Source organism: Protomyctophum bolini, assembly GCF_963924005.1.
Source record: "Protomyctophum bolini genome assembly, chromosome: 14".
Taxonomy (NCBI): domain Eukaryota; kingdom Metazoa; phylum Chordata; class Actinopteri; order Myctophiformes; family Myctophidae; genus Protomyctophum; species Protomyctophum bolini.
The window spans coordinates 37,547,289-37,572,967 of NC_137875.1; the positions used below are offsets into that span (position 1 = coordinate 37,547,289).

The window sequence follows — 25,679 nt, forward strand, 5'->3', positions numbered from 1 at the left end:
ACTTAGGAACTTGAGGAACTTAGTGCTGCTCACTACCTACACTGCATTGTGCCCCCTGGAACCCCTAATTGCTCAAGGACATTTCAAGTTACACTTAACTCTGGGGGAGCCCGGGATCGAACTGGGAACCTCCCCAAGCGGTCTAGTACCTCCTGATCCATTTCTGCCCCATTAGACGTAATAGACAGGAAGACAGGCCAACAGCAATGAATGTTATTTCATTTAGTAAAGTCAATCACTATTCACTTTATGTGAGGAGATACTATAGCAAGCATGTCCTCCTGTAAAAGAAAGTTCTTGCCCTCCGGCAGTGCTGGGCAACACACACAAATGCACAATATATATACAGTATATATATATATATATATATATATATATATATATATATATATATATATATATATATATAAATTGTCCAATTGTTTACATTTGCACTTTTTTAATGAAGACTTTACGTTACGCCCTTTTCTGTTCCTGACAGATTGAGTGATGCGGTGTCGACACGTGACATTACTCATTTGATTTCATATACCAGTCACCGACACCGTATACTGACTAAAGTCTAACAGCCCCTGCCATAATGGTGTCTCTCAACTCTAATGACAATGTTTGAATAGATGTCTGGTCCATTTGACCTTCAATATAACTCACTTAATTTCATGCCATTGTACCCGTCTGGTCTTGACTCTCCCTCTTCTCCTTTTCGAGGGACTGACTCCATTATGCAGGACAATGACGCCTCCAGGACCAACTCCATCACCTGAACTGTACCAGTAACACCCATTATGTCATAACAAGAATACCAGATAATCAAAAAATGTATGAGGACACACAACAAAACATTCCCCTACCATTTTCCCTCTCACTTCACCAATATTGTATCTGGAAATCAGTAGCGTGGATAACCCATAGAGTTATAATATATCATATCGGGATATAACCATTATTTCTTATATATTATTTATTTCGTCTTTATAGATTTTACGACAGCGATCGAGACGTCATCAGACAGCGACGTACCACTTTACGGCAAAACAAACTAGGCACGTTGAAGATTTTCTCCATGTTTTGTACGCAGAAACATATCTTAGATATAAATTCTACATACATCGTACCTTATCGTTAATACAAAGTACAACTACAAACTACTATCGGCGCCTTCGTGGTGAGTTTAAATTGGCATCTAACGCTGGTTTATGTATACATAAACAAGCGTTTCTATCTGTGTATACACACGGATTATATCTGTGTATACACAGATAGAATCCGTTTAGAACCTCTCACCTCTTTCCTCCGCGTTAAAGTCCTTCATATTCAATTCATAGGAACATATTGTATGACATACAAAATACAGTATGCTACTATGCTATACTAAACTTAAAGGAGCTCAGATTGTGGAAGAACTAATCAGTTTACTAATAATACCACAATGTCCACATACTCTGAAAAGTCCTGCAATCAAATGCTATACAATTGATCACTTTAATTGTTAGTTGGGGTGGAGCTGAACGGAACCTATAATAATAATACATAATATACATTACCCGCAATTTGCAACTCTACATTTTTTTAATAATGGGATGAATCTAGAGTTGCAATACCCTCCATTGATTTGACTGCCGATTCATCCAATTTGCTTTTGCGATCTGCTTGTTTTAAACGTTAAACTCACCAACATTGCATATAGGGCTTCAATGATCCTCTTTCAATCTGCCAAGCTTTTGTTTAATAAAAGTCCACCGTAGACATGTTATGACATGCTACTTTCTGTCAAGAAATTAACACTGCAGATGATTTCTTTACAGAAAGTAGCTCATAACATGTCATGTCTACGGTGGATTTTTATGAAACAAACGCTTGGCAGATTGAAAGAGAATAATTCAAGCTTGCCCTACAGCTGCAATGTTGGTGAGTTTAACGTTTAAAACAAGCAGATTGCAAAAGCAAATTGGATGAATGGGGAGTCAATGGAAGGTATTAGATTCATCCCATTATAAAAAAAATCTAGAGTTGCAAATTATGACTAAATATGTGTAATGTGTGTTTTTTGTTTTTTAATTATGATTTTGAATCGGCAAAGTAACTAGCCTGCCTAAAGTTGTCAAATAATTGTTATTGTAGTAGTGTATTAAAACCCATTCTGGGCGGGAACCCCTTTTGGTGTTAGCATTATGTTATGCTTTAGCTATTGAAAAATAGCAGATCTACAAGCTCATAGCGAGCCACCGAGTGGTGCGCTACGAGCTTGTAGGTCTGCTATTTTTGAAAAATCGAAGAACGACTGACATAGAAACATAGCTTTTTCAGGATGTAGAAGACAATTTTAGAATCTGATCTCAGGTCAAAATGGATTAAAAGTCTGAGTTGTAGTGGACTATAACTCAATTACTCATTGTAAAATTACAATACTGCTTTCCTTCTTTATATTCTCTCTTTCAGGTTGGCCTTCAACTTGATGCTTCACATCTGCTAACCTGTCCTGCTGTAACGTCGTGGGCCCAGCCATTTCTACCACCATGAATCCAATACGCAGACAGGGAATCCCTCTATCCGTGAGGCGTCTTTTAACAGACATTGCCCCAAAGGGCGATTACCACTGCAGTGAATGGGATGAAGCCGAACCCCAAAGTGTGACTACAGATGGAATTGTGCTGCCTTCCCGAGGAAGTGCCGACCAGGATGAATTCCTCACGCCGACCAAGAAACCAGACGATGGGAAGGACCACAGACAGACCCTGGTCTGTGGACTGTGCCAGTCGAAAGCTTCCTGTTATACCTGTCCTCGGTGTAACGTGCCTTACTGTGGCTTGGCGTGTTATCGGAGTCCGGATCATTCTGCTTGCTCTGAGGAGTTCTACAAGGAATCTGTTTTACATGAACTGAAAGACTTGGGGCAGACGGAGGCTGAGGGGAGGAGGAAGATGCAGGATGTCCTTCTGGGTCTCAGGCGAGAGGCAGACGGCCTGGAAGGTGGGATGGAAAGTATTTTAAGGGAGGCGGGCATTGACTCGGATAGCGATGAGGAGGGGGGTGGAGAGGTAAAAAGGGGAGCCCAGGTTTTGGAGCTTCTATCCCAGCTAGCTGAGCTTCAACAGTCTGGGGAAGGGAGTACAACAGAGGTGGAGGGTATTTTGAGACAACTTAAAGAGCTTGATGGAGAGGAGGGTGGAGATGAGGAGCTGCTGGCTACCACCAGTGTGGGAGACGCAGATGCATTTGAAGGTGGGGAAGAAGAGACAGACTTGTCTGATAGGCTCGCAGGGCTAGATCTTGATATGCTTTCGGAAGAGGCACTTTGGGGGATCCTGAACAGTAAGGAGAAAGAGGGGTTTGTGAACCTGCTCAAAGGTGGGGCTCTGGGTGGGCTGGTTCCCCCCTGGAAGCCGTGGTGGGAAGTTCATGACGAGGGAGATGGGCCACTGGTGAAGGTCCTGGAGGCTGAAGAGGAGAGACAACTGGAGGCAGGAGAAGGGGGAAGCACTAGCCTTAACAATCTTACTGGTAAACAAGTTAACATACCACCAGAAATGGCCCATAACCAGGCTGATTCAGGCAAAAGGTTGAGAAAGACCAAAGGACAAAACAGACAGGACACGATCATGGTTACACATTCAGTCTCACCCAGTGTCCCTCCTGTTTCCGTTAAAATTCCAAAGTTGAGTTCCTTGACAGCCAGTCCATCTCCTCTCTTATGCTACGGCTTGGTCAATGCACTCTTTGGCTACGCCTTCACCCTGCACCTTTACAACGGTGACATTGACTCACTGACTCTGGAGTTCTGTGACATGGTGCTGGCCGTGTCGGAAGCCTTGAGCTCAAGTAGGGCGTTCGGCTTTCTTCAAGAGGCCACAGAGTGCGGAGAGGCTGCCATCTTGACTGGCGGCTACTTTGACAAGGAGGACCCTGAGGCACCGGCCAGGGCAGTGGAAGCAGTTGCTCATATCATGACCGGTAAGAGCCGGACAGACTCTGTTGGATACTGCTTATCAGCCTTGAGTCAGCTCCACTCTGCGCTTTCCAGGGCCAGAGCAGCTCTACCTAAAGGAGCGGAGGAAAAAGAAAAGAGACAGCAGCTCTTCCTGGCAAGAAAAAAGTGTGAATTCTTTCTGGCCTGGGTGTCTGACAACGCCTGTGAAATACGAAGACTGGCCATTGGGCTGTGGAACGAGCACAGTAGAAGGAGCAGTAAGAGAATGACGTTGGAGAAAGAGAAGAGATCAGTCGAGGAGAGCTGGAAGAAAGGAAAGAGAATGGGGAATAGCGTGTTGATAGAAGAATTGAGACAATAAAGTCCTTTTTCTGTATGCTTATTTTTGTCCAGCTTATTTTTGTGCACAAACTTTGTCCTACACAAACATTAAATCCCATTGACAATGAATGGACCCTTCAGTTTGTGTAAACACAATCATTGAAGACGAAGGTGAGGATGCAAATTCTGATTGGCTGGAATGAAATGATGTATGATGATTTATAATGATAAGATTACCCCTCACTTCACACGGGTGTGATTTTTTACATTTAATATTGTAATAAAAATTGTTAATATTTTTGTGATTTCTCATTACAACACATGAATCAAAAATGCATTTCTGTGTCAGACTGTTAAACACGGCATAATAAAAAAAATGAAGCATTGAGTGAGTCTTGTCTGTCTCGAGTGTGCTGTCCCTTCCCAAGAGTTGCAGTTGGAGGTTTTCTGTCACATGATCTGTCACATACTACGTGTGTGTGTGTGTGTGTGTGTGTGTGTGTTTGTGCGTGCTCGTTTTTAACAGTTCATATTGTAATAGGACATTTTAAAGATTCTGTTGGGATTTCTCAATGCATCACAAAATAAAATATACCTAATAGGCTTACAAATGAAGGTGAAGGTACAATTTGGATTGTTTTTTTTATTTAGTCAATCAGTTTTGTCTGATTAGTAGTGTAAGGGTAAAATAACCTTAGAGTATAATGTATACGTATAATATCCTATGCTATAAACTGGCTCATAGCTAGTCTTTGAACGGTCACGTGGTACGGATGCCCTTCCATGCTGCGACCGAAAACGGCTCCGTTCTGTCAGCAGACATAAGACTTCTGTTCTGTTTATGAGCCAACATCACGACACAACCCCATATTTGGACCTCTCATGGATGGAGACGAGACGACAGACCTAAGCGACAGACAGAGACATTTAAGTGCTGCTGACATCATGCCAATGTAGAATTCCATATATGGATATATAGCCATGGTTCACATGACGGATGACGCTCGTACTTGTCATGACAATCATCATGACGATGACAAGTCATGTTTCAGGGCTAATATGGATATAGCTTGACCAGAACATATGGATATAGATGACTCAGCCATTCCCTATATAAAGAGTGGTTATTGATAAAATAATTGCAAACACACTATTTCCTATGCTCTCCTTTGCATTATTTATTTGGCCTTACTAGACTCGGACAACCAGTCCCCATTTGAGTAGTATTTACACGCTATTATTTTGAAGAGATCGTCCACCGGAAGTCATATCTGCTAGGTCATATCTGCCGACGGAACACTGCTTCTGGAAAAACATGGCGGCGCTCTTGAGATCAGCCCGGCTCCTCAGATTCTCGCCTTCGGGGTCCCTTCAGGTCGTCGGGACCAAGCGAAATGGACCGCCGCTCAGCCGGCTGTACGGCGGAGCCGTCGGTGGGAGAACAACCGGGCCGTGTACCAGACAGGTTGCCTGCGGCGTGGGAACTGTGCCCAGGTATCTACGCAGCCCTGCTAGCTGTGGTCCACGCGTGATCACATTCAAGGGATATGTCATTGAGGGTCAACGAATGACAGCACGTGTAGACATACTAGACAACGATACGATTCGTTTTTAATGTTGTGATGAGATGTCATTCAAACGTGGGGTATTATGACAAATATAGCATGGCCCGAGTGGGCCTCCCTTATTTTTTTACATAAGGAAACTTGATCAGGGGCGAGGGCTGTCTAACTTGTTATACATTAATGTATTTTTTTTCTTTCTTATGAAACTTACCACTTTTTTATTTATTAACAGCGTGGGTAACTGTCATTCATGTGAATCATGCATGTCGACCCTGGCCTGTGTATACATGAGTTGAGTAACGTTAGCCACTTAGCCCTGTGTGTTAGCCAGCCACCTGCAAACAGGCCTATATAAGCTTGCTATGCAGAAACCTGTAGTCTGTCTATGGTCCCATGGCTCATGTTTGATAATTAAGCTACAGTTTATTCTGGCAGTGGCTGGCACGCATGGCTACGAGTTAATAGTGATTTGTAATATTGCATTGTCAAGGTCATGGCTCTTGGTAAATAAGCAAGAATTAAGGCCATTTAGGGACAGGGATGGTTTAAAATAAGGTAAACAACTAGGGTCCCGAAAGGGGCCAACAGTGGCTGTGGGTGCAATATACATGGGAATCATTACTGCTCAGGTGGACACTTCAAGTAACGTGTATTATTGTTGATGATGTACCAAGTCATATGAATTAAATGACCTAAATGACTTAAATGACTTGAATGACTTAAACGACTTAAACCTCTGGAGGAGTTTCATCGGTGTGGTTGACTATAGTTGCAAGGAGTTGCAACTGGTGTGGTTTGGGCTTTAGTATGGGTATAAATGCACACACAAATGCACACATTTCACGTAACTTGCAAATACACAGCGACAAAAAATAACCAAAAGGAGAGTTGGGGACTAAATGATAATTATTGATTATTTGTTATTTAATTCCTCATGGCTTATTGGCTTTCTCTTCCTCCGCTTCCCTGAATCCACCACCTCTCCGTGCCTTATGCTGTCAGGCACGTGTGGCCCTGTGCATCATCAACATCATCATCGGGGACCATGCGATGCTACGCTGTCTCTACAGAGCAGAGGGAGGACGAGGCCAGCCTAGGGGTGCGTTCCAAGCAGGCACAGCAGTTTGACTGGGCCCTGGCCAAGTTGGACGACTCTGTGAGGAGGACGGGACGCATCACCAGGACACAGTTCCTCCGCATATTCCACGACATTTGCAGGACAGGTAGGCCAGCCACTGGGACAGGACGGACAGCCAAGGGAGACAGACACCCGTTGCGCTACTCTTTAGTTCAAATCACAGCCCGCTCACACATTAGAATGTTCTTCTAAAGGGTGAGGGGCAGTGGTTTTTATGTGATTTAACTTTTTTTTTTTCATATCTTTTTAATTAATTTGAAAGTGAAATATCCCTTAAGACATAATTTTATAAAATGCCCATGTTTGCCTGAGCATCAGCTAACCCTTCAGTCTCAGGCAGGATCCCTGATGTAACACCGTACAGATAAACAAATGTATTCTACAGTGAAAAAGGAAGTTGTCTTGGACTGATGCAATCAAAAAATAACTCAGGATGTCGTTTGATTTCTCTTGTTTACTTAATTAAAATTCTTCCCAACTTATTATTTCTCTCTCCCTATCCTTCGACCCATTATTTAATTCCTCACATTGTTCGTTCCTCATGTGCATCTTTCTTCCTATCTTTCTTTCATCTCCCTGTCTGTCTTGGTACAGGCTATCCCAGTGGTAACCAGGCTCTTCTGCTGTTGCGTAGCTGTGGCAGCCTGATGCCAGAGATGGCATATGCAGAGCGCACAGAGCTCGCACACCGCATCTGGGACAAGCTACAGGAGCTGGGTATGGGAACACGCCATAGGACACCCACACCATTCTTTAACCGTCCTGTTGTTTAGGTTGCTGACTGTATCACAGTATGGTTGACCTAGGAATGGTGTTCAGGTTAAACTGTTATAGTAGAATAAATCGGTCACTCTCCAAGTTATATATATATGTTTTTCAAGTATGTAAAATGTATAAAAATCTTTAAAAATAGCAGATCTTAGCTTGTCGACGCATTGTGAACTATTTTTTTTTTACATAAATGTTATTGAAGGAATGTCACAGGAAAGGTAAACAGTCAGTAATAGAAACCCTCAAAAAAACTCAAGACAAATACACCCTCCCACCCAACCCCCTAATTAAAAAAAGTACAAAGACAGTAAATACAATTCAGCTCTCCAAAGTTTGTGAGACATTTTGAATGCATCACAATGTAATGAAGGAACTATTTTGATCAGGGATCACTTTGGCATAAAGTGCAGACATTTTAAGGCAGTCAGCCCCTCGCCATGGCTTCCCCAATTACCACATCATACAATTCTTAGTGTAAGTTGAAATGAAACGAATGGATGTAATTCCCGACGAGAGTATAGTTTCCCTGGTTCCATAAGGGATGTTGTACTGAATTAGCATTTTCCCCCCTCTCTGTCTAGGTGCTTCGTATGATTCCAGCCACTACAATGCCTTGCTGAAGGTTTATCTGCAGAACGAGTTCAAGTTCTCCCCCACTGAGTTCCTGGCCAAGATGGAAGCTGCGAATGTTGCGCCCAACAGAGTATGTATTGCAGGCAGGGTACACACAACTCTGTAAAACTTCTCACAGCTTTCTTTTGATTCCTTTTTTTTGTTTTGTTCATTGTCTCCACCAGACCGAAGGCATGGGGAGAGAGTATGTTTTGCACTTCGTCCGTCCGTGTGTGTGTGTGTGTGTGTGTGTGTGTGTGTGTGTGTGTGTGTGTCTGTCCGTCCATCTGTGTACAGCTAATCTCCGGCACCGTTAACCCGGTCGATGCAAAATTTTCCGCGCACACACACTCCCTGGCAACAATGAACCTCTGCCCCAAACTTTCCAGAACGGCCTGTTATAGTGCCACCAGGAGGCCAACTTTTGAAAAACACATTTTTAGATAATACTCGTCGAGATTCGCTCCAAAAATCCCGCGAATCGGGAATATTCGGGCCTGTTGAGAACTCTAGCTTTTGCCGGCTGCCGGGCACCGCTGCACTAATAACTTTGGGGCAGGCCCGTCTAGAGTTTAAATGGACAGGTATCAGTCAAGAGGGAAGAGGAAGGATTGATGGGGAAGGATCAACATATGGAATGTCAGAACAGGTCACCTCCATATATGGAGATCTAAGGGTTTGAGGTTTGATGTCAGTTGTAGAGTTGCTGGCCAATATTGATGACATCAGGGATCTCCATATATGGGCTTAATATTGATGAGATCAGGGATCTCCATCCCTGATGATGTCACATGCTCCATCCCTGATGCCACTCACGTGCTCTCTCACCACGACATACTGACGGGAAATGCACAATTCCATAGTTAACTGCGACCTTCGGTCGCAATAAAGCAATGAATTGTTTAAAATAAAATGTTGTTTATGTAATATTAAATTGCTAACTAAAAAAATGTAACCACCCAGGTGACCTACCAGAGACTTATCGCAGCTTATTGCCAAGATGGAGACATCGAGGGAGCCAGGTAAGATCACTGTGTGCCCAGTCTGCCCACAAAACAGAATGCTTAGAGGCTCAGCAATTCATTCACCTTAACCCATTTAGGCCTAAGGCCGATTCTAAAAAGGCTGATTAGAAAAAAAATCTAAATCCTGACCTAAGTTTTCTGAAAAACTTTACATTTTTGAATACTGTACATACTGTACAGAACCCCAAAATGGGTTCCCTGCCTGAGGGGGTAAAACACCAAAAGGGGTTCCCGCCCAGAATGGATTCTGGGATTCGATGAGGCTGGGTATCAATTATTACTAGATATAAAGATGGGCTGTATACTAGCTTTACCCAACATGATTCATCGTCCTCCATAGTTAGGCTTGAGTTATACTTTGCATTTTTAATTCACTAATAAATTAATTATTAATCATTAATGTGTGAAATGGAAAAAAAGGGCTTTGTTACGCCCTCCATATTATTTTGGTCAATGCCTGTGTTTAGGCCATTGAGGCCTGAGGCCGAATCTGGGAACGCCTTCTAGGGCCTGACCTAAGGTTTCTGAAAACCTTCAAATTCGGATGATTTTTTTTTAAATAGTTATGTTGCTACATGTACGTATAGCAATAGCTGATGAGACACAGAGAGCGCGCCACAGTGACACAGACATTCAGACAGACAGACATCGCAAATTATAGTATGATTATAGTATGATGATATATATATATAGTGCTGTGCGTTCTGAACTTGTAGATTGGCTATTTTCGGTGCGTGTATAAATAAAAAATATATAAATAAATATAAATATATAAAAAGTATAAATAAGGATTTATATCCCACACACTGTATTGGCTCTAATCTACGTGTCCCAAGGAATCGAGGTCTGTTGTCAAACCATTCTTGAACAAGTTGCCCTGGACATCCAAAATGACTAACGTGTACAGTAAATGACACCAGTCGATATGAACTTCTTTTGCCTCCTGTCTTCCTGTCCTACTACAGCACCATCCTAGGTTTCATGAAGAGCAAAGACCTGCCAATCACCGAGGCTGTGTTCAACTCCCTGTTAACGGGCCACGCCAAAGATGGGTCGGTGACCTTTTATTACAAATATTTGAAACTGTCTGTCACTGCCTAGTATCTCACATGCCACATTACTTTATGTTGGGGATGATTTCATTGAAATGTTTGTGTGTTTTGTGTTCAGTGACATGGAAGGTGCTGTAAACATCCTTCCTGTGATGCGTGGAGCGGGTATCGAACCTGGTCCAGACACTTATGTGGCACTGCTCACTGCATATGCTGACAAGGGAGATATGGAGAATATTAAAAAGGTGTGTATGTGTTCAGTCAGTTATTTGTGGACAGTTCACAGCTCACTTATCAATGTCTACTGTGTTGTAGTGTATATGTATTGTGCCTTTTGTTGCAGTAAATTTCTTTCTTCCATCCACTTGCCTCTCGATCCTCCCCTTTTCTTTCTGTGTGTGCCTCTCTTTAATGTCTGTGTCTCTCTCTCTGTCAGACAATGGAAACGATGGAGGCTGCAGACAGCAGTCTGATGGACAGGGACCTTATGCAGGTTATCTTCTCTTTGGCCATGGCTGGACACCAGCAGCACATCCCAGTCCTGGTGGAGTGCCTGAGGCAGGAGAGGGGCTATGTACCAGGTACACGCACGGTCACACGCACGCCTCATTTTACGCTGCAATCTGAAAACTCGCCTTTTCAAGCTCTCCTCATTCTTTGTGTCGCTCATTTCGATTTTCGATAGATGCTTGTTCACTCACATAACATGTTGTTCTATTACATGTACTGTATGTCGGCATGCTGTTTAGACGGAGGCTAGGATACGATGAGTCCTCTATTGATCCCGACAGGGGCGTTCCGTTGTCAAAGGCAGCACAGCAGTTTAGATAAGGTTGCAGGGCAACAAATGTACTGTCGATGGTAGATGCAGACGTCACACTCAAAAGAAACAGCAGTCAATTGATGTTTACCTGGTACCCTATAGTTAGTCTGTAGCACTTGTTTTCCTTGCACTCCATTTACTTGACCATTGGTTCATGGCATGCCACTTACTGTGATCTTGCACTTTGTAAGAGACTTGTTAAGTTGATGGAGCATCTGATAAATACCCTAAATTGTCTAGAACTAGTCCTTACCGAATATATGAACACCAAATTATGTGCAGTGTGGGTGATTTAGTAGATATTATTGATGTTTGTATTTTGAGGTGTAATCATTCTGGTCTCAGAGTCACTGTACTATAGTAGTACAGGAAAAGTGAAATTCTGGGAAATTGCAAAGTGCCTCGATCGCACAGACGCCACCGTGAGGCCGACTGATGTAATTATTTGTTGAATTAATTTTCGTAATTATGAACCTCCCAAGTTCTGTAAATCTAGCGCTTACAGTCTCCAAGTAAAGTTCACAATTCCTGGTTCGCTAAAAGGCTAATCAAAGACAAAAGGGAAACGGGGATGTGTCTGCTGTATATGTGTATGCTACTGTATGTGGCTTAAGGAAATGTCCTCTTGTTTCCGTAGATGCTATGAACCTGTGTTTGAGCCTGATCACGCAGGGCCAGGAGGACACGGCCTTCACAATCCTGAAGACTTTCTCCAAATCGGAGTCCGACAACGACAACCCCAACGTGGGCAACTTCTTCCTCAGACACCTTGTCAACATGGAGAAGGTACGTAGTCGTACTGTACACGCACACATGGATTTGTCATGTGGCGCTTCTCATGATACCGCTGTGAGGGCGTTCCACGTAGTGAGACGGCTCGCTCTTATTATCGGAGAGCATGGAGGCGAGGACACACATTCTCATTGGCCGGAATGAGATGATGTATTTTGATGATAAGAGCGCCCCTCAATTCACACGGGTGTGATTTTTATTTTCACAGCTGTTTATTGAAAGGCAAAAGTAAGACAAAATGGAAACGCAAAATAGTGTGTAATTGGTATTGCACACTATTATTTTTTTAATACTGTTTTTATTAGGCATTTTGTATATGACATATGCTCTCAAACTTTCCCAACAAGTGAATTACAGACAAAAAAAAAAGTAAACTATTTTCCTTTCCAATTTTCGATTATGTTATCTATTGTGTAGGAGGGATTAGCGTGCACCTATTGAAATAGTCAATGTAGTGTTGCCAAGTCTGGTCAAATCTATCTTCACTCCCTCTCAATTCAAACTTTATCTTTTCCAATTGCAAATAGTGCATAACATCTTTTCAAGTGTAGTGTGAGTTGGAACCTGTGCTTGCTTCCAATTCAACAGTATCGGTCTACGAGCCAGTAGAGTCACACATTTTACCATGTTGTATTGGAAAGTAAACCGTTTGACTCCTAGAACTGCTGTCAGTCAAAAGGTTATCCAACAATGTCTGACAGCGATTTAAATATACTTTGCCAATATGATGTTAGTTTAGTGCAGTGCCAGAACATATGGGCGACTGGCCACATCTGTCGCAGGCTGGATTCACATTTGGATACATTCTGTTGAGTTTTTCCTTTGACAAATGTAACCTGTGTAATATTTTAAATTGTAGAAGACCATGCCTGGCGCATACTGAAGAAGAGTGCACACATTTTTGAGATGTAGACCATTCCTCGTCAGTGATAGATATTCCTAAATCGTTTTCCCAAGCAGTTTTTAAATAATCCAAGGAGGCATTACTATCTAAACATGAGAGAGAATTATAAATAATAGAAACACCTCCTTTGACCAATGGGTTAGGTAGAAATATAGATTCCATTGATGAGTTGGTAGGTATGTTTGGAAATGAAGCAGTGTGCTGTGTTAACAAATGTCGTATCTGTAGAAATCTAAAACAAAAATGTGATTGGGGTGAATTAAATTTGCGTCGTATTTGTTCAAAGGTCGGAAATAACCCATCAATATAAAGATCTTTGAAGGAGTGAATACCATTTCTATGCCACACTTTAAACAATTAGTCAGAAAAGGAAGGAGAAAAAGCAGAACTGCGCACACAGAACCCGGGTGCCAACCGAAATGCCTTCGTATTGAGAGCCACATTTTGAGAGAATGCGAGACTATGGAATTCTTTGGGAACTTAGTATATTTACTACTGGGGAAAATATTAAAGCTGACGACGATGTTGGGGGGCAACATTGACCTTCAATAAATGCCCACGTTGGCAATTGATCTAGGAGCCAAAATGAGAGCGCACGTAAATTACACGCCCAGTAATAGAGTTTGAAGTTAGGTAATCCCATTCCGCCCTCTGATTTAGGCCTCTGAAAAAAATTATCCTTCCTTATTCGGGGCTGTTTCTTATCCCAAATGAACTTAATAATTCTAATAATACTAATAATAATTTTAGTATTACACACGTATTGATCACGTATGCATACTATGAAATCATTTTGAATGTGTGTTTGTGCATGTGGACCTCAGCCTGTGGAGAAGATTGTCGATTACTGCAAACAACTCCAGGATGCCAATCTACATTCATCACCACTGCTGTTCACTCTGTACTTTGCACTGGAGGACAAAAGGACAGGTATACACTCACTCACTCACTCACTCACTCACTCACTCACTACATCATAAAACGTTCTCAAACATACATACTCACTCACTCAGTGTGTGAAATCTGCCTCAAATTCGAGTGTCGGTTTTGGAGTACACTGACGTCGGCTGATCCTTATTTTCTTAAAACGAGTGTTAATAAATGTGACGGCTGAAATCAATCTGGCACGCCCCATGAACTCAAGCATGAACAACTGCATACAGTAGTTACATGATGGAAAAAGCCAATCAAAAAAAGTTTCCCCAAGCTCGCCTCGCCTATATACCTATAGATGCGGATGCGGTCCCCGCTTGTGCTGGCTCGGCACATTTGGCATTCGAGCGACGCGTCAGGTTTATCCTCAAACGAGGACGAGACTGCACATACCGTAACTCGAGAAAGACATGGGCCTGCTGTAGATTGCAGTAACCTACCCGGTGGGAGACTTGGCTCTCTAGCTGCCTTGCAACACTGCAGTCTACCTCAAATGCCTCTCCATGTCATGACACTATTCCAGCACAGGCAGTGCAAAATTGCAAATCCTCGCATGTATAGGGCCTATGCGCTCATGCAAAACACCGTTTAAATGGCTTAAAGGTGTAGTGAAACGGAAACGGTGGGCATTTTATTTTGAAGTTTTAGCTTGAAAAGCTGGCTCTGAAGTTTCTGAACGAATCAAGAGCGTCGCATCCCTTCAGGCGATGGGACGGTAGCTATGCTACACGCAGGACGCATGGATTGTGTTTGTTTACAAGTCAGATAGTCGGCCAGCTGTACCAGTTTACTGCCATGTGGCTTATTTCTACCCTATAACGTTTTCAGATACATATTTCAGCGTGATGACTACGTTTAAACTGAGTAATACACTGTCTGGATGTTATCTTGAATGGGAATAAAAACTGAGGATTTCTGTAATCGGTAGCAGCTGTGTTGGACAGACGTGCAGATATGGGGAATCAAACGGGTCATTTTTATTGGCTTTTATCCATGTGGGCCTCGACAAGTCATCACGCACTACGTTTTCGTTTTCAGGAAGTAATTCGATTTGATGGACTTTTGATGTAAAAATACACAAATGAAAATGTACCCTTTTTTGGCATCCATTGTTCGATATGCTGCTCATATGATTACCATGGATCAGAGCATGTGAGCGGAGCGGGAGCGGAGCGAGGAGCGGAGCGGGGGGATTTTGACGTGAGCGCGGAGCGGGTTTTTAAATGGGTCAGATTGACTTCCGGAGCGAGAACTGTCCGCCGCTCCGAGCCGCTCCGAGCCGCTCCGAGCCGCTCCGAGCCGCTCCGAGCCGCTCCGAGCCGCTCAGTGCACACGGCACGGCACTGTGCAAGCTTGGCTAGCAGTTTACATCAATCATTGCCTCTCTCCTAAAAACTTTATTGGGACACACACACACACACACACACACACACACACACACACACACACTAAGACCGAGTTTGTTGGTGTGTCAACTACTATAGTTTCATTCACAAGTACACTGGACTGGAGGCTTGCTGTGCTGTAGTGATAACAACAACGTTAGCTAACCAGCTAATGCGACGCTAACGTTATTCCCTCTCTCCTTGTTGCGCACAGCTGTGCTTTTGTACACACTTCCATCCGTTCGCCTTTTAAATCTAAATGTCCCATCAACACACGGGTCCAAGGCGCAACGCGATCTTATCTGGTTCTTGGGGTTTCATTAACACTGAGCAGTGAGCACTGACTGACTGCAGTGCTGCCTGCTCGTTACGTCTCCACCTAAGGTCCTCCTCGCCCCGCAGACGACGCAGTATACACAGGAGGAGAGGAGAGGAGAACAACAAGTCTAAAAAGGAGGGGAGGAGACCTGTCTGTCGCCTAGTCGCCTGTGTAATCTAAATAAAACTGTAAATAGAAATAAAGTGTGGGCAAATGTCGACTCGGGATAGATATTATTACTGTAATGTAGATGATACTCGGGGGGAACACCTTTTTCTTTTATCTGTGCGCGACAGATTTCAGTTGTGCGCGAGAGCATTTGCATGTGAGCGAGGAGCGGAGCGAGGAGCGGAGCGGGTGGATTTTGAAGTGAGCGCGGAGCGAGCGTAGAGCGGCGTGGGGAGAGATGAACGTGAGCGCGGAGCGAGCGTAACAAAAGCCGTTGAGAGCGAAGAGCGGAATTATCGGCCGCTCCTCTCCGCTCACATGCTCTGCCATGGATGTTGTCAAGTGATTTTTTTTTTCATTTCACTACACGTTTAAGCATCTAACTTGCAACATTGTTTTTTTTTGCGAGATTTTAATTGCTTGTACACTTGGAAATATTATTAGTTTTATATACATTTTAGAAGTGAAAACATATGTTTAGATGCCTTTGACAGCCTGTCAGCTGGTCAGACAATGCTGCTCCGCTTTTCTACGACAGATAAACGGGTGAGGACCAAGCCTACGACAGGTCAGGTGTGATATTTGGCCGGGCGCACGTTCAAGTTCAAGTTCATGCTGGAATGATAAATGCCGTGCACCCATATTTGTGCGTACACCGCGTTGATAAATGAGGGCCTATGCCTATACAGATTGCCCTTACTATACAAACTCCTCATGGTCATGACAAGCTGGAACAAATTGCTGAATTGGGGATGGGGGGTGCACTTTTCAAGATCCGGAACAGAATGTAGCTTAGACATAGACGAGTCATGCCACAACTGGGGAAAATGACTGCTGTTTAACTAAGCTTGACCAGTAGAGTTAACCAGTGAAGTTGCCACCATTGCACCAGACATTTACTGACCTTTTTATTATATGATGATGATTTATTTTCAGGTTTTTCCGTTGAACTGATGAAGGCAGTGAAGGAGCAGGGTCTACCCGTAAAGCCTCACTACTTTTGGCCCCTCCTTGTGCAGCATGTGAAGGACGACAACACTGCAGGTACACACACACACACACACACACACACACACACACACACACACACACACACACACACACACACACACACACACACATGCATCCATTTATAACTTTGGGGATCACATCACACTGAGGTGTAATGCCAACCAATAACAAAAGATATTTCAAGAACTTGGATGAGGGCACGGTACTGAATCCATAATCTATAGAGCATCGCAGTCCCGCCGCCCTTTCATGACTACGAGCGACCCGGAAGAGAATTTCCCATACATCACCCCTTAACTGGAAGAAACGTCAGGCAGACCCAGGCTCTAGGGTGGGCAGCCATCTGCCTTGACGTGGTGACGCGTAGCAAAAGGTCGTATGGATCAGGCTTTCTAACCTGCGACACGCTGTCAGGCTGCATTAGAGCCTATGTGTGGGTATGTGCTAGGCCAGCCTGTGACCCCAGGCTTGTTTTTCTTGACCACAATCCAACCATCTTCAACCACTTAACCCGAGTCAGGTCGCGGGGGCAAACAATTGCAGCAGAGACTTCCAGCGTTCCCTCTCCAGAGCACACATGAGCAACTTCCTCCTGGCGCATTCCGAGGCATTCCCAGGCCAGTGTGGATGTGTAATTCCTCCCATCTGGTCCTTGGTCCTTGCCCCACTGCCAGGGTCTTCTCCCCAGTGGGACGTGCAAACGAGGTCCTCCCTAGGGAGACGCTCCAATGAAACACCCGGCTCCTTTCCAAGCAAAGAAGCAACGACTCTACTCCGAGTCTGAGTCTCTCTCTTGTGTGACTGAACTTCTCACCTTATCTCTAAGGATGCCAGCCGCCCGTCTGAGAAAACTCTTTTCTGCTGATTGTATCTTATTCTTTTGTTCATGGCCCCACACTTCATGACCATGAGAGTAGTAATGCTCGGTCGATTTAGACAGCTTTGCCTTCTGGCTCAGCTCTCTTTTCGTCACAACTGTGCGGCACAGCGACTGCAATACCCCCACCCCCCACTGCTCTGATTCCCCCGGCTGATCTCCTGCTCCGTTCTCCCCTCACTTGTGAACAAACAAGACCCCGAGATATTTAAACTCCGTCACCTGGGGCAAAGTCTCATTCCCTACTTGGACTGCACAATCCCATCAGTTTCCCGATGAGAACCACATGGCTTCCGATTTGGAGATGCAGATCCTCATCCCCAGCCGCCGCACGTTACTACTGTGAACCGATCCAGTGAGAGCTGAAGGTCTTGGACCGATGGTGCCATCAGGACCACATCCTCTGCACAAAGCAGTGATGCGACCCTTAGCTCACCAAACCGTATGCTATAGTTTCAATAATTATTCACAATAATTATTTTGATAGAATATTGTGTAGACAACTGATGCTTGGTTTACTTGTGATCCTAGTTTACTGAGGCACTACACACACTCTGCATTTGCTTATTGTAAGTCGCTCTGGTTAAGTGAGTCTGCTAAAGGCCTAGATTGAAAATTGTACATGCTTTTTTGTGGGTTATGATTTCATCAGCCGTCTGCCCCAGAAAGGGCTTTTAGAAGGGAACTCTAACTCAAATATGAATGAGTGACCCCTCTGGGAGGGATTACACAGGTTCAGGGCAGTCATGGGCAAAGAAGTCTGATCCCTGCCTGAAAGTTAGAAGACATAATCACACAAACAAGTTATCATGCACGCACGCACGCACAGACAGACAGACAGACAGACAGACAGACAGACACATACTCTAGAGTGTTCTAGTAATGGATTGTAAAGTTTAAAGAGATTATTACTTCAGCCATTCTCTGGACAGCCTTAGGGCCAGTCCTCTGGCCCTAAGACTGGAAAGCTTTTCAGAGTTCAGACTAGATAACATGATTTAGTCACATAGTAAGAGAAATCTTTGAAAATCTGGGAACTAAATCGTTACCAAGAAATTTCTTCACCAATGCGTTTCTAAATGTGTCTAATAACATGTACTAAAAGTTTGAAATTCAACTCCCGGGGGAAATTGAGTTATTGGCATAATATGTGACCATACCCATAACATCCTATATAAGGCCAAAAAGTCAACATTTCATCATTCTTTAAGTAGCATGTGACATATGAAACTAGGGGTTTTTCATCATTCTGAATCCATTCCAAGCAATGTGCTGACCTCATCACGTTTGTGATGACGGCTATGGCCGTTTTCCCCCAAGGAGTGTTTTTTGTGCAAAACTAATGCTTGGAATGGATTCAGAATCATGAAAACCCCCTAGTTTCATATGTCACATGCTACTGAAAGAATGATGACATTTGGACTTTTTTTCTTTATATAGGATGTTATGGGTATGGTCACATATTATGCTAATAACTCAATTTCCCCTGGGAGTTGAATTTCAAACTTTTAGTACATGCTATTAGATACCTTTAGAAACACATTGGTGAAGAAATTAACGATTTAGTTCCCAGATTGGTCAAATACCTGATAAAATGCCCTTACTAACAGTGATCAAAGTAGTTTTCTAAAACATGTGGGCAGTAAACTATGTTGAATTTGTCTTTATCGAGTTTGAAAGTGGGAAAGCTGTGAGGGGAAAGTGTAGAAGAGACAAGACGGTAGGAAAGGCAGACTTTATTATGGCATTTATTACACCACAAGAATCAAAGTTTTTGACATGAATGAAGTATGACAACTTCACTTTGAGTTTGACTAATCGATAAAGGGGCACAGAGTGTGTGTGTGTGTGTGTGTGTGTTGACTGGTGTCTGCTTCATGGCAGAAGCCTGGGGCTTCCTTGAGGACACTGGGGAGGTTCAGTAGCCCAAGGCATGTCACATACCAGGGCGCGCACACACCGTGCACGTGCACCAACACATGCACAGGCTGGAGGCGAAAGGGTCAAATGTAATTTTGCTCCAGTGCCTGCCTGTCCCCAAGTTCTGGATCAAATCTATGGGCTCCAGTCCCACCCCTCCCCCTTGCTTTACCTTTAAATCCATGTTTAGTATTTGATGAGCTTTGGGGGGGAAAAAAAATCATCTCGGTGACAGTTAAGCGGCGCTCTGAGAGCTGACACCCCCCCTGTCAGAATTCACAATGTCTTGCCCCGGCTCACCCTGTCAAGCGCGCTTATAGTCACAAGAAGCCGGCTTTCAAAACATTCTTATTTATGCTGAGCTCTCACTGTCTCTTTGGGGGTTCTCTTTTGTTTGGCCAGCCATTAATAAGTTATGTAATTTTTCCCACTGTCGGCTAATTGACAGCATTTGAGCTGGCATGGCACTAGGAGACGGAATGGACTTGTACCGTATGTTGCAGATTCCCTGCTTTGAGTGGAGACGCCTCAGTGCCAGGAGGCCAGTTGGGACACACACACACACAAACACACACACGCACAGTGCACACACACGCACACACACGCACAGTGCTGGTTCTCAACTTCTCACCCTTTAAACCACGCGCTCTGAAATCCATGCAAACACGATGAGCCGAAAAACATCCATTTAGTTGTCGTGGCACTTACCGGAACTAAAGGAAGAATAAGGACGACGGGAAATTTTCTCTTTTGCTCACATGCACTCACTCTGCTCCTGAACATGTTGGCTTTAGCCCTCATGAATGATACAGCCACTTCTTGCCCTTTCTCTCATTGGCTGTAGGAAGTGTGTGTGTGTGTGTGTGTGTGTGTGTGTGTGTGTGTGTGTGTGTGTGTGTGTGTGCAGGTGACGTGACTGATGCGGAGTGACTTGATTTCATGTAAATGCGAGAGCTCTGAGGGAATTCACTTTGGATTACGCGCGCCAGTGTGCACGGCCCCATGAAATATTAACCCATTCTGACCTGAGATCAGATTCATACGAGGTTTCCACTGGACACACACTGGTCTGATGAACCCATTCTGACCTGAGATCAGATTCTAAAAAAATGTCAGTCGCTCTTCGATCTTTCAAAAATAGCAGACCTACAAGCTCATAGCGCGCCACTCGGTGGCGCGCTATGAGCTTGTAGATCTGCTATTTTTCAATAGCTAAAGCATAACATGATGCTAACACCAAAACGGGTTCCCGGTCAGAATGGGTTAAGCGTTGTGTCACTTTTTGTCCACAGGTGTCACTAGCAGGCAGAAGCCGGGTAGCCGAGTAACAGTAGGGGAAGTGGTGGTGGTGGTGGTGGGGGGTCTTTGCATTTTGATGAGGTGTGGATTTGGCGGGTTTAGCGGAAGCATATGCTAGGACCAACGCTTCCACCTGCCGCCAGCAAAGCCAGTGCTTGTCAGTCCTTTAGATGTAACGTGCGTTTATTGCTTCTGACACTGTTGAAGGAAAGGAGGAAGACTTGGGAGAACATGAGGGGGGAGTAGGGGGGTTGTGCAGTGTTGTCAGGTCTTGGGTTTGTATTCCGCGTGACAGGAGAGATGCAAACATATTTTGAGATGGGGGTCCGTGGCCCAATAGAGATAATTCTGGGGGTCCTTGACATGAAAAAGGTTGAGCACCGCTGACATAGAAACATAGGTTTTTCCGATTTTTTTTGTAGGATTTAGAAGCCTTTTCTTTTTTTAATCGACCTCAGTCCAAAATGGGTTAATGCGGCCCTCCCCTCATCTGTTCTTAATGGACATAGCACCGTGGCAGTGGCTCATGCAGTCCTCCATTAACTATGCGCTGGCCTGGGTCATGTTAATTGCCGGGATGAGACCAAGGTTGTCACCCTGATTTCGAAAGAGGAAAAATGGGGAATGAATGAGCAAGGGAAAAAGAAAATGGGACAAGAAGGAGAAAAAAAGCACACTTGAAGCCGAACAAAACCTACCTTCTGTAAAGAGGAATGCTGCTTGCAAAGTGTGTTTTCAAACGACACATGTCTCCATACTCCTACTGAGGTTTATTTTAGGAGACGGACAAAGACAAACTGAAGTAGGGAGAGAGAGAGAGAAGAGGAGATATGACAGGTACTCATGTCCAAAGATGGAAGATGACAGGTAATGGTTCCACTCCACTCCTCCTCTTCCTCTCTCTCTGCTCTTGTTTGACAGTTAACCTGAAGACATGCATCTGATGATCATATCTTGTGACCATTGCCATGCATAGATCTGCTATTTTGTGCCGCGTGACACCACGCGTAACAAAGTACCGTACTGACCCCATAGTGCAGGTCGTCTATTTGGTGTATATCAGGCTTCGTAATGAGACAAGTCATGTAGGCTGATGCTAATGGCGTGCTCCCACAATTTATTTAGACGGCTAAAGCAGAGGATCACAGCGCAGGCAGGGAATTGATTTGTGCCACATTTTCACGATTTTTCAAAAATAGCAGACCTACAAGCTCGAGCTTGTAGATCTGCTATTTTTCAATAGCTAAAGCATAACATAGCATAACATAATGCTTAGTTAAGGGCCAGCTCTTAACTAAATGGCCAGCTCCATTATGTTCAATGGTAAAAATGTCAGCAAATCCAGGGTAGAAGAGAAAAGTTACATGTGCTGCTTTAACCCATTTTTGGCGTGAACCCCATTTGGTGTTTTAAGTTATACTTTAGCTATTGAAAAATAGCAGATCTACAAGCAGGTCTACTATTTTTTTTTAATCGGGGGGGGGGGGGGGGAAAGGTGGCGCAAATATTATTTCAGAGCGAACGTTTTTAACTCAAATCTTTGCTTCTGGGGTGGGGGTCCTTGGAACAACATATTTTCAGATGGGGGGGGGGTCGGCGGCCAATTACATAATTTTTGGAGTCCTTGACATGAAAATGTACAAGAACCACTGACATAGAAACATAGTTTTTTATGAAAACTGTCGGTATTTAGATTTTTTTTTTTTTTTTAGAATCGTCCTCAGGACAAAATTGGTTAATTAGTAAAAGGATAATAGATCTTTGTGTGGCCAAAATAAAGTCATTGTGACACCCACAGCCAAAGAGGCAATTGGAGGAAGTGCACTTGCTCCACATGCTAAAGTAATTGTGTTCTTTGCCACCGAGCCTTTTGAGGTTTCATAAGCCTTGATCATGCATAATCTTAAATGCATTGATTTTAATTTAAATAGACAGTACTGCAGTCGAGTGAAAAGGCGTGTTTTAGTCCCAGTAGTGGTGGGGCTCTTTAACCCATTCTGACCTGAGATCAGATTCATACGAGGTTTCCACTGGACACACACTGGGTCTGATTAACCCATTCTGACCTGAGATCAGATTAAAAAAATGTCAGTCGTTCTTCGATTTTTCAAAAATAGCAGACCTACAAGCTCGTAGCGCGCCACTCGGTGGCGCGCTATGAGCTTGTAGATCTGCTATTTTTCAATAGCTAAAGCATAACATGATGCTATAACACCAAAAAGTGTTCCCGGTCAGAATGGGTTAAGGATGCCAATGTTTGTCGGTCCTGCTTCCATCCAACATTTTGGTCTTTGAAACTACTGTCTGGATTGCCATGGAATTTGCCGTACAGTCATGCTTCTGAAAGATGAACACTGCTATTTTGGTGACCCTCTAGCTGTCTAGCACCACCCAAGTTTGTGGGTTGTCAAAAAGCGCTACAAAAAACAAAATCACCTTCCCCCTCCCCATCTTCTAAAACGCACATCCAAACAGCCAGACGTGAATACGTGGAATAGATGCTTCATGTTACCCCCCCACTTAGTAATCGTGCCTTTTTAAAAGCTCTCGAACGCACTCAAAAAAACACACGGGCTTCTTGGTCGACCAAAAAGTGCTGATGATTGAGAAATCTCACGTGAGCTAGGAGACCGAAACGTCCACATACACAGTACATATATATATACTTGGATGCACGCCGGTGTTGCGCACTGAAAATAGTCGATCTACAAGATCACAACGCGTGGCAGCGAGACATGCTGTGGGCTTGTTAGATCAGCTATTCTCGGTGCGCAACACTGGCCCTCGACAAAGTATATCGGGGCTTTTATACCGTCCGGCGTCCCCATTCACTTGTTTCCGTATCCGTCTGGCTCACCACCAAATGCACCATGGATTATTCAGCAGGAAAACAGGTGCTCCCCTCTCTTCCCTTTCATAAAAACACGACGGCTGACATGGGATGAGACTGGCAAGAATGGACGGAGGATGGAGTCTTCCATTGAGAAGAGTAGGGAGCAGATCGCCCCCGTTTTTACTTTTTCTTGAAAGTGCCCCCGCGGAAGGCGGGATAGTGAGAGGGGATGAATGAATGAGTGATCCGGATGGATGGATGGATGGCTAGATGAACCGGGCCCAGAGTGGTTCAGGTAGCCCTACCTGGGGGTAATGGAGCCCCCCCGGCCGTGGGTTTTAACCCATTCTGAACGGGAACCGCTTTTGACATTATGTTATGCTTTAGCTATTGAAAAATGGCAGATCTACAAGCTCATAGCGCGCCACCGAGTGGCGCGCTACGAGCTTGTAGGTCTGCTATTTTTGAAAAATCGAACAACGACTGACATTTTTTTAATCTGATCTCGGGTCAGAATGGGTTAATCAGACCAGTGTGTGTCCAGTGGAAACCTCGTATGAATCTGATCTCAGGTCAGAATGGGTTAATGGCGGATAAAAGCACTGGCCTCATCTTTTATTCAGCTAAAGAGAGAGACTGCCAGGTGAACACACGCCTCCCAAGAGGACACAGAAATACAGAGCCCGTGTCTCAGAACCCGAGTGGAGAGTAAACACACACACACACACACACACACACACAGGCTCGCCCGCACACACACACACACACACACACACACACACACACACACCAAGGTGCACTGACCCTGGGAAGCACTTAGCACGTTTGCTGAGGTCTGCATGGGAACAAGGTGTATTGATGTGTTCTCAGCAGTCATATATAGCATATGGATTCCTTGATATTTATGTCATCACATACACATAGCAACACGCTAAATATGGATACGTATGCATTTGAGCATGCATGCGCAGTTGCGCACACACACACACACACACACACACACACACTTTGTAAGCATTTGGGGACATTGCATTAACACTGGCAGCCATTCCAGATCTCCTAACCCAATTAAACTTCTGTGAAATCCAATTGGGAGACACCAATCATGCCCCAAATTTGACACACACACACACACACACACACACACGCACACATGCATATTCATTTAGGCCCATGTCTTCTGTGGGCACACTCGGGCATATGCAAAGTGGCTCCTCAATATACGCACGCGTGCACACACACACACACACACACACACACACACACACACACACGCACACACGCACTTCAGGGCATATTGAGTGTGTGAGTTGCTATTCCATATGCATGTGGCTGTTTTGGCCCATTTCCCTGGGGCAGGACCACAGGGCTCTGCTGGAGAGCAGGGTGACGGTGCAAGAGTCCACTTCAGGCTGTGTGAGAGAGAGAGAGAAGAGAGTGACTGACTGACTGAATGTATGTGAGTGCATGTATCCACCAGCCCAGCCCAAGGCTGTGAGGAGCAGCCATTAGTATTCTGAGACTGAGTTTATGAATCTGTGCCCAGCTCTTGGGGTGAGAGAATGTGCGTGTCGGTTTATTTCTTGGACCCTGATTAAAGCATTCTGACCTGAGATCAGATTCATACGAGGTTTCCACCGGACACACACTGGTCTGAATAACCCATTCTGACCTGAGATCAGATTTTAAAAATGTCAGTCGTTCTTCGATTTTTCAAAAATAGCAGACCTACAAGCTCGTAGCGCGCCACTCGGTGGCGCGCTATGAGCTTGTAGATCTGCTATTTTTCAATAGCTAAAGCATAACATGATGCTAACACCAAAATGGGTTCCCGTTCAGAATGGGTTAAAGCACTGCGTCCACGGCTCCAGGCCTGAATGTGAGATTGTGTATGTGGGAGGAAATGTTAATGTCTGTCAAATGACCGCAACTGTTTTTCATTTCTGGACACATTTTCTTACAGCTTTATTTGCTTCCAATAAAACCGAAATACAGGAAAGGAC

General features: G+C 44.2%; 2 protein-coding genes across 3 annotated transcripts in view; both read left to right on the forward strand.

Annotated features, from left to right (window-relative positions):
• The first annotated feature begins 1,043 nt into the window (after nt 1–1,043).
• On the forward strand, nt 1,044–4,607 carry znhit2 (zinc finger, HIT-type containing 2). 2 transcript variants are annotated; one of them, XM_080781935.1, is made up of 3 exons: nt 1,155–1,165; nt 1,806–1,908; nt 2,440–4,607. In XM_080781935.1, exon 3 carries the CDS (start codon nt 2,517–2,519, stop codon nt 4,287–4,289), a length of 1,773 nt encoding a protein of 590 aa, XP_080638061.1. In that variant the 5' UTR covers nt 1,155–1,165; nt 1,806–1,908; nt 2,440–2,516; the 3' UTR covers nt 4,290–4,607. The 2 variants fall into 2 exon arrangements, with proteins under 2 accessions (XP_080638060.1, XP_080638061.1); XM_080781934.1 differs by lacking the exon at nt 1,806–1,908 and having other exon boundaries at nt 1,044–1,165.
• A 941-nt stretch (nt 4,608–5,548) lies between these two features.
• Nucleotides 5,549–25,679, forward strand: part of lrpprc (leucine-rich pentatricopeptide repeat containing) — an 88,806-nt gene continuing 68,675 nt past the window's right edge. The window contains 11 exon segments of the mRNA XM_080782497.1: nt 5,549–5,743; nt 6,817–7,037; nt 7,547–7,669; nt 8,305–8,426; nt 9,299–9,357; nt 10,326–10,412; nt 10,531–10,657; nt 10,849–10,993; nt 11,873–12,021; nt 13,756–13,861; nt 16,673–16,780. Coding sequence (XP_080638623.1) covers nt 5,565–5,743; nt 6,817–7,037; nt 7,547–7,669; nt 8,305–8,426; nt 9,299–9,357; nt 10,326–10,412; nt 10,531–10,657; nt 10,849–10,993; nt 11,873–12,021; nt 13,756–13,861; nt 16,673–16,780 — 1,426 coding nt within the window. The 5' untranslated portion in view covers nt 5,549–5,564.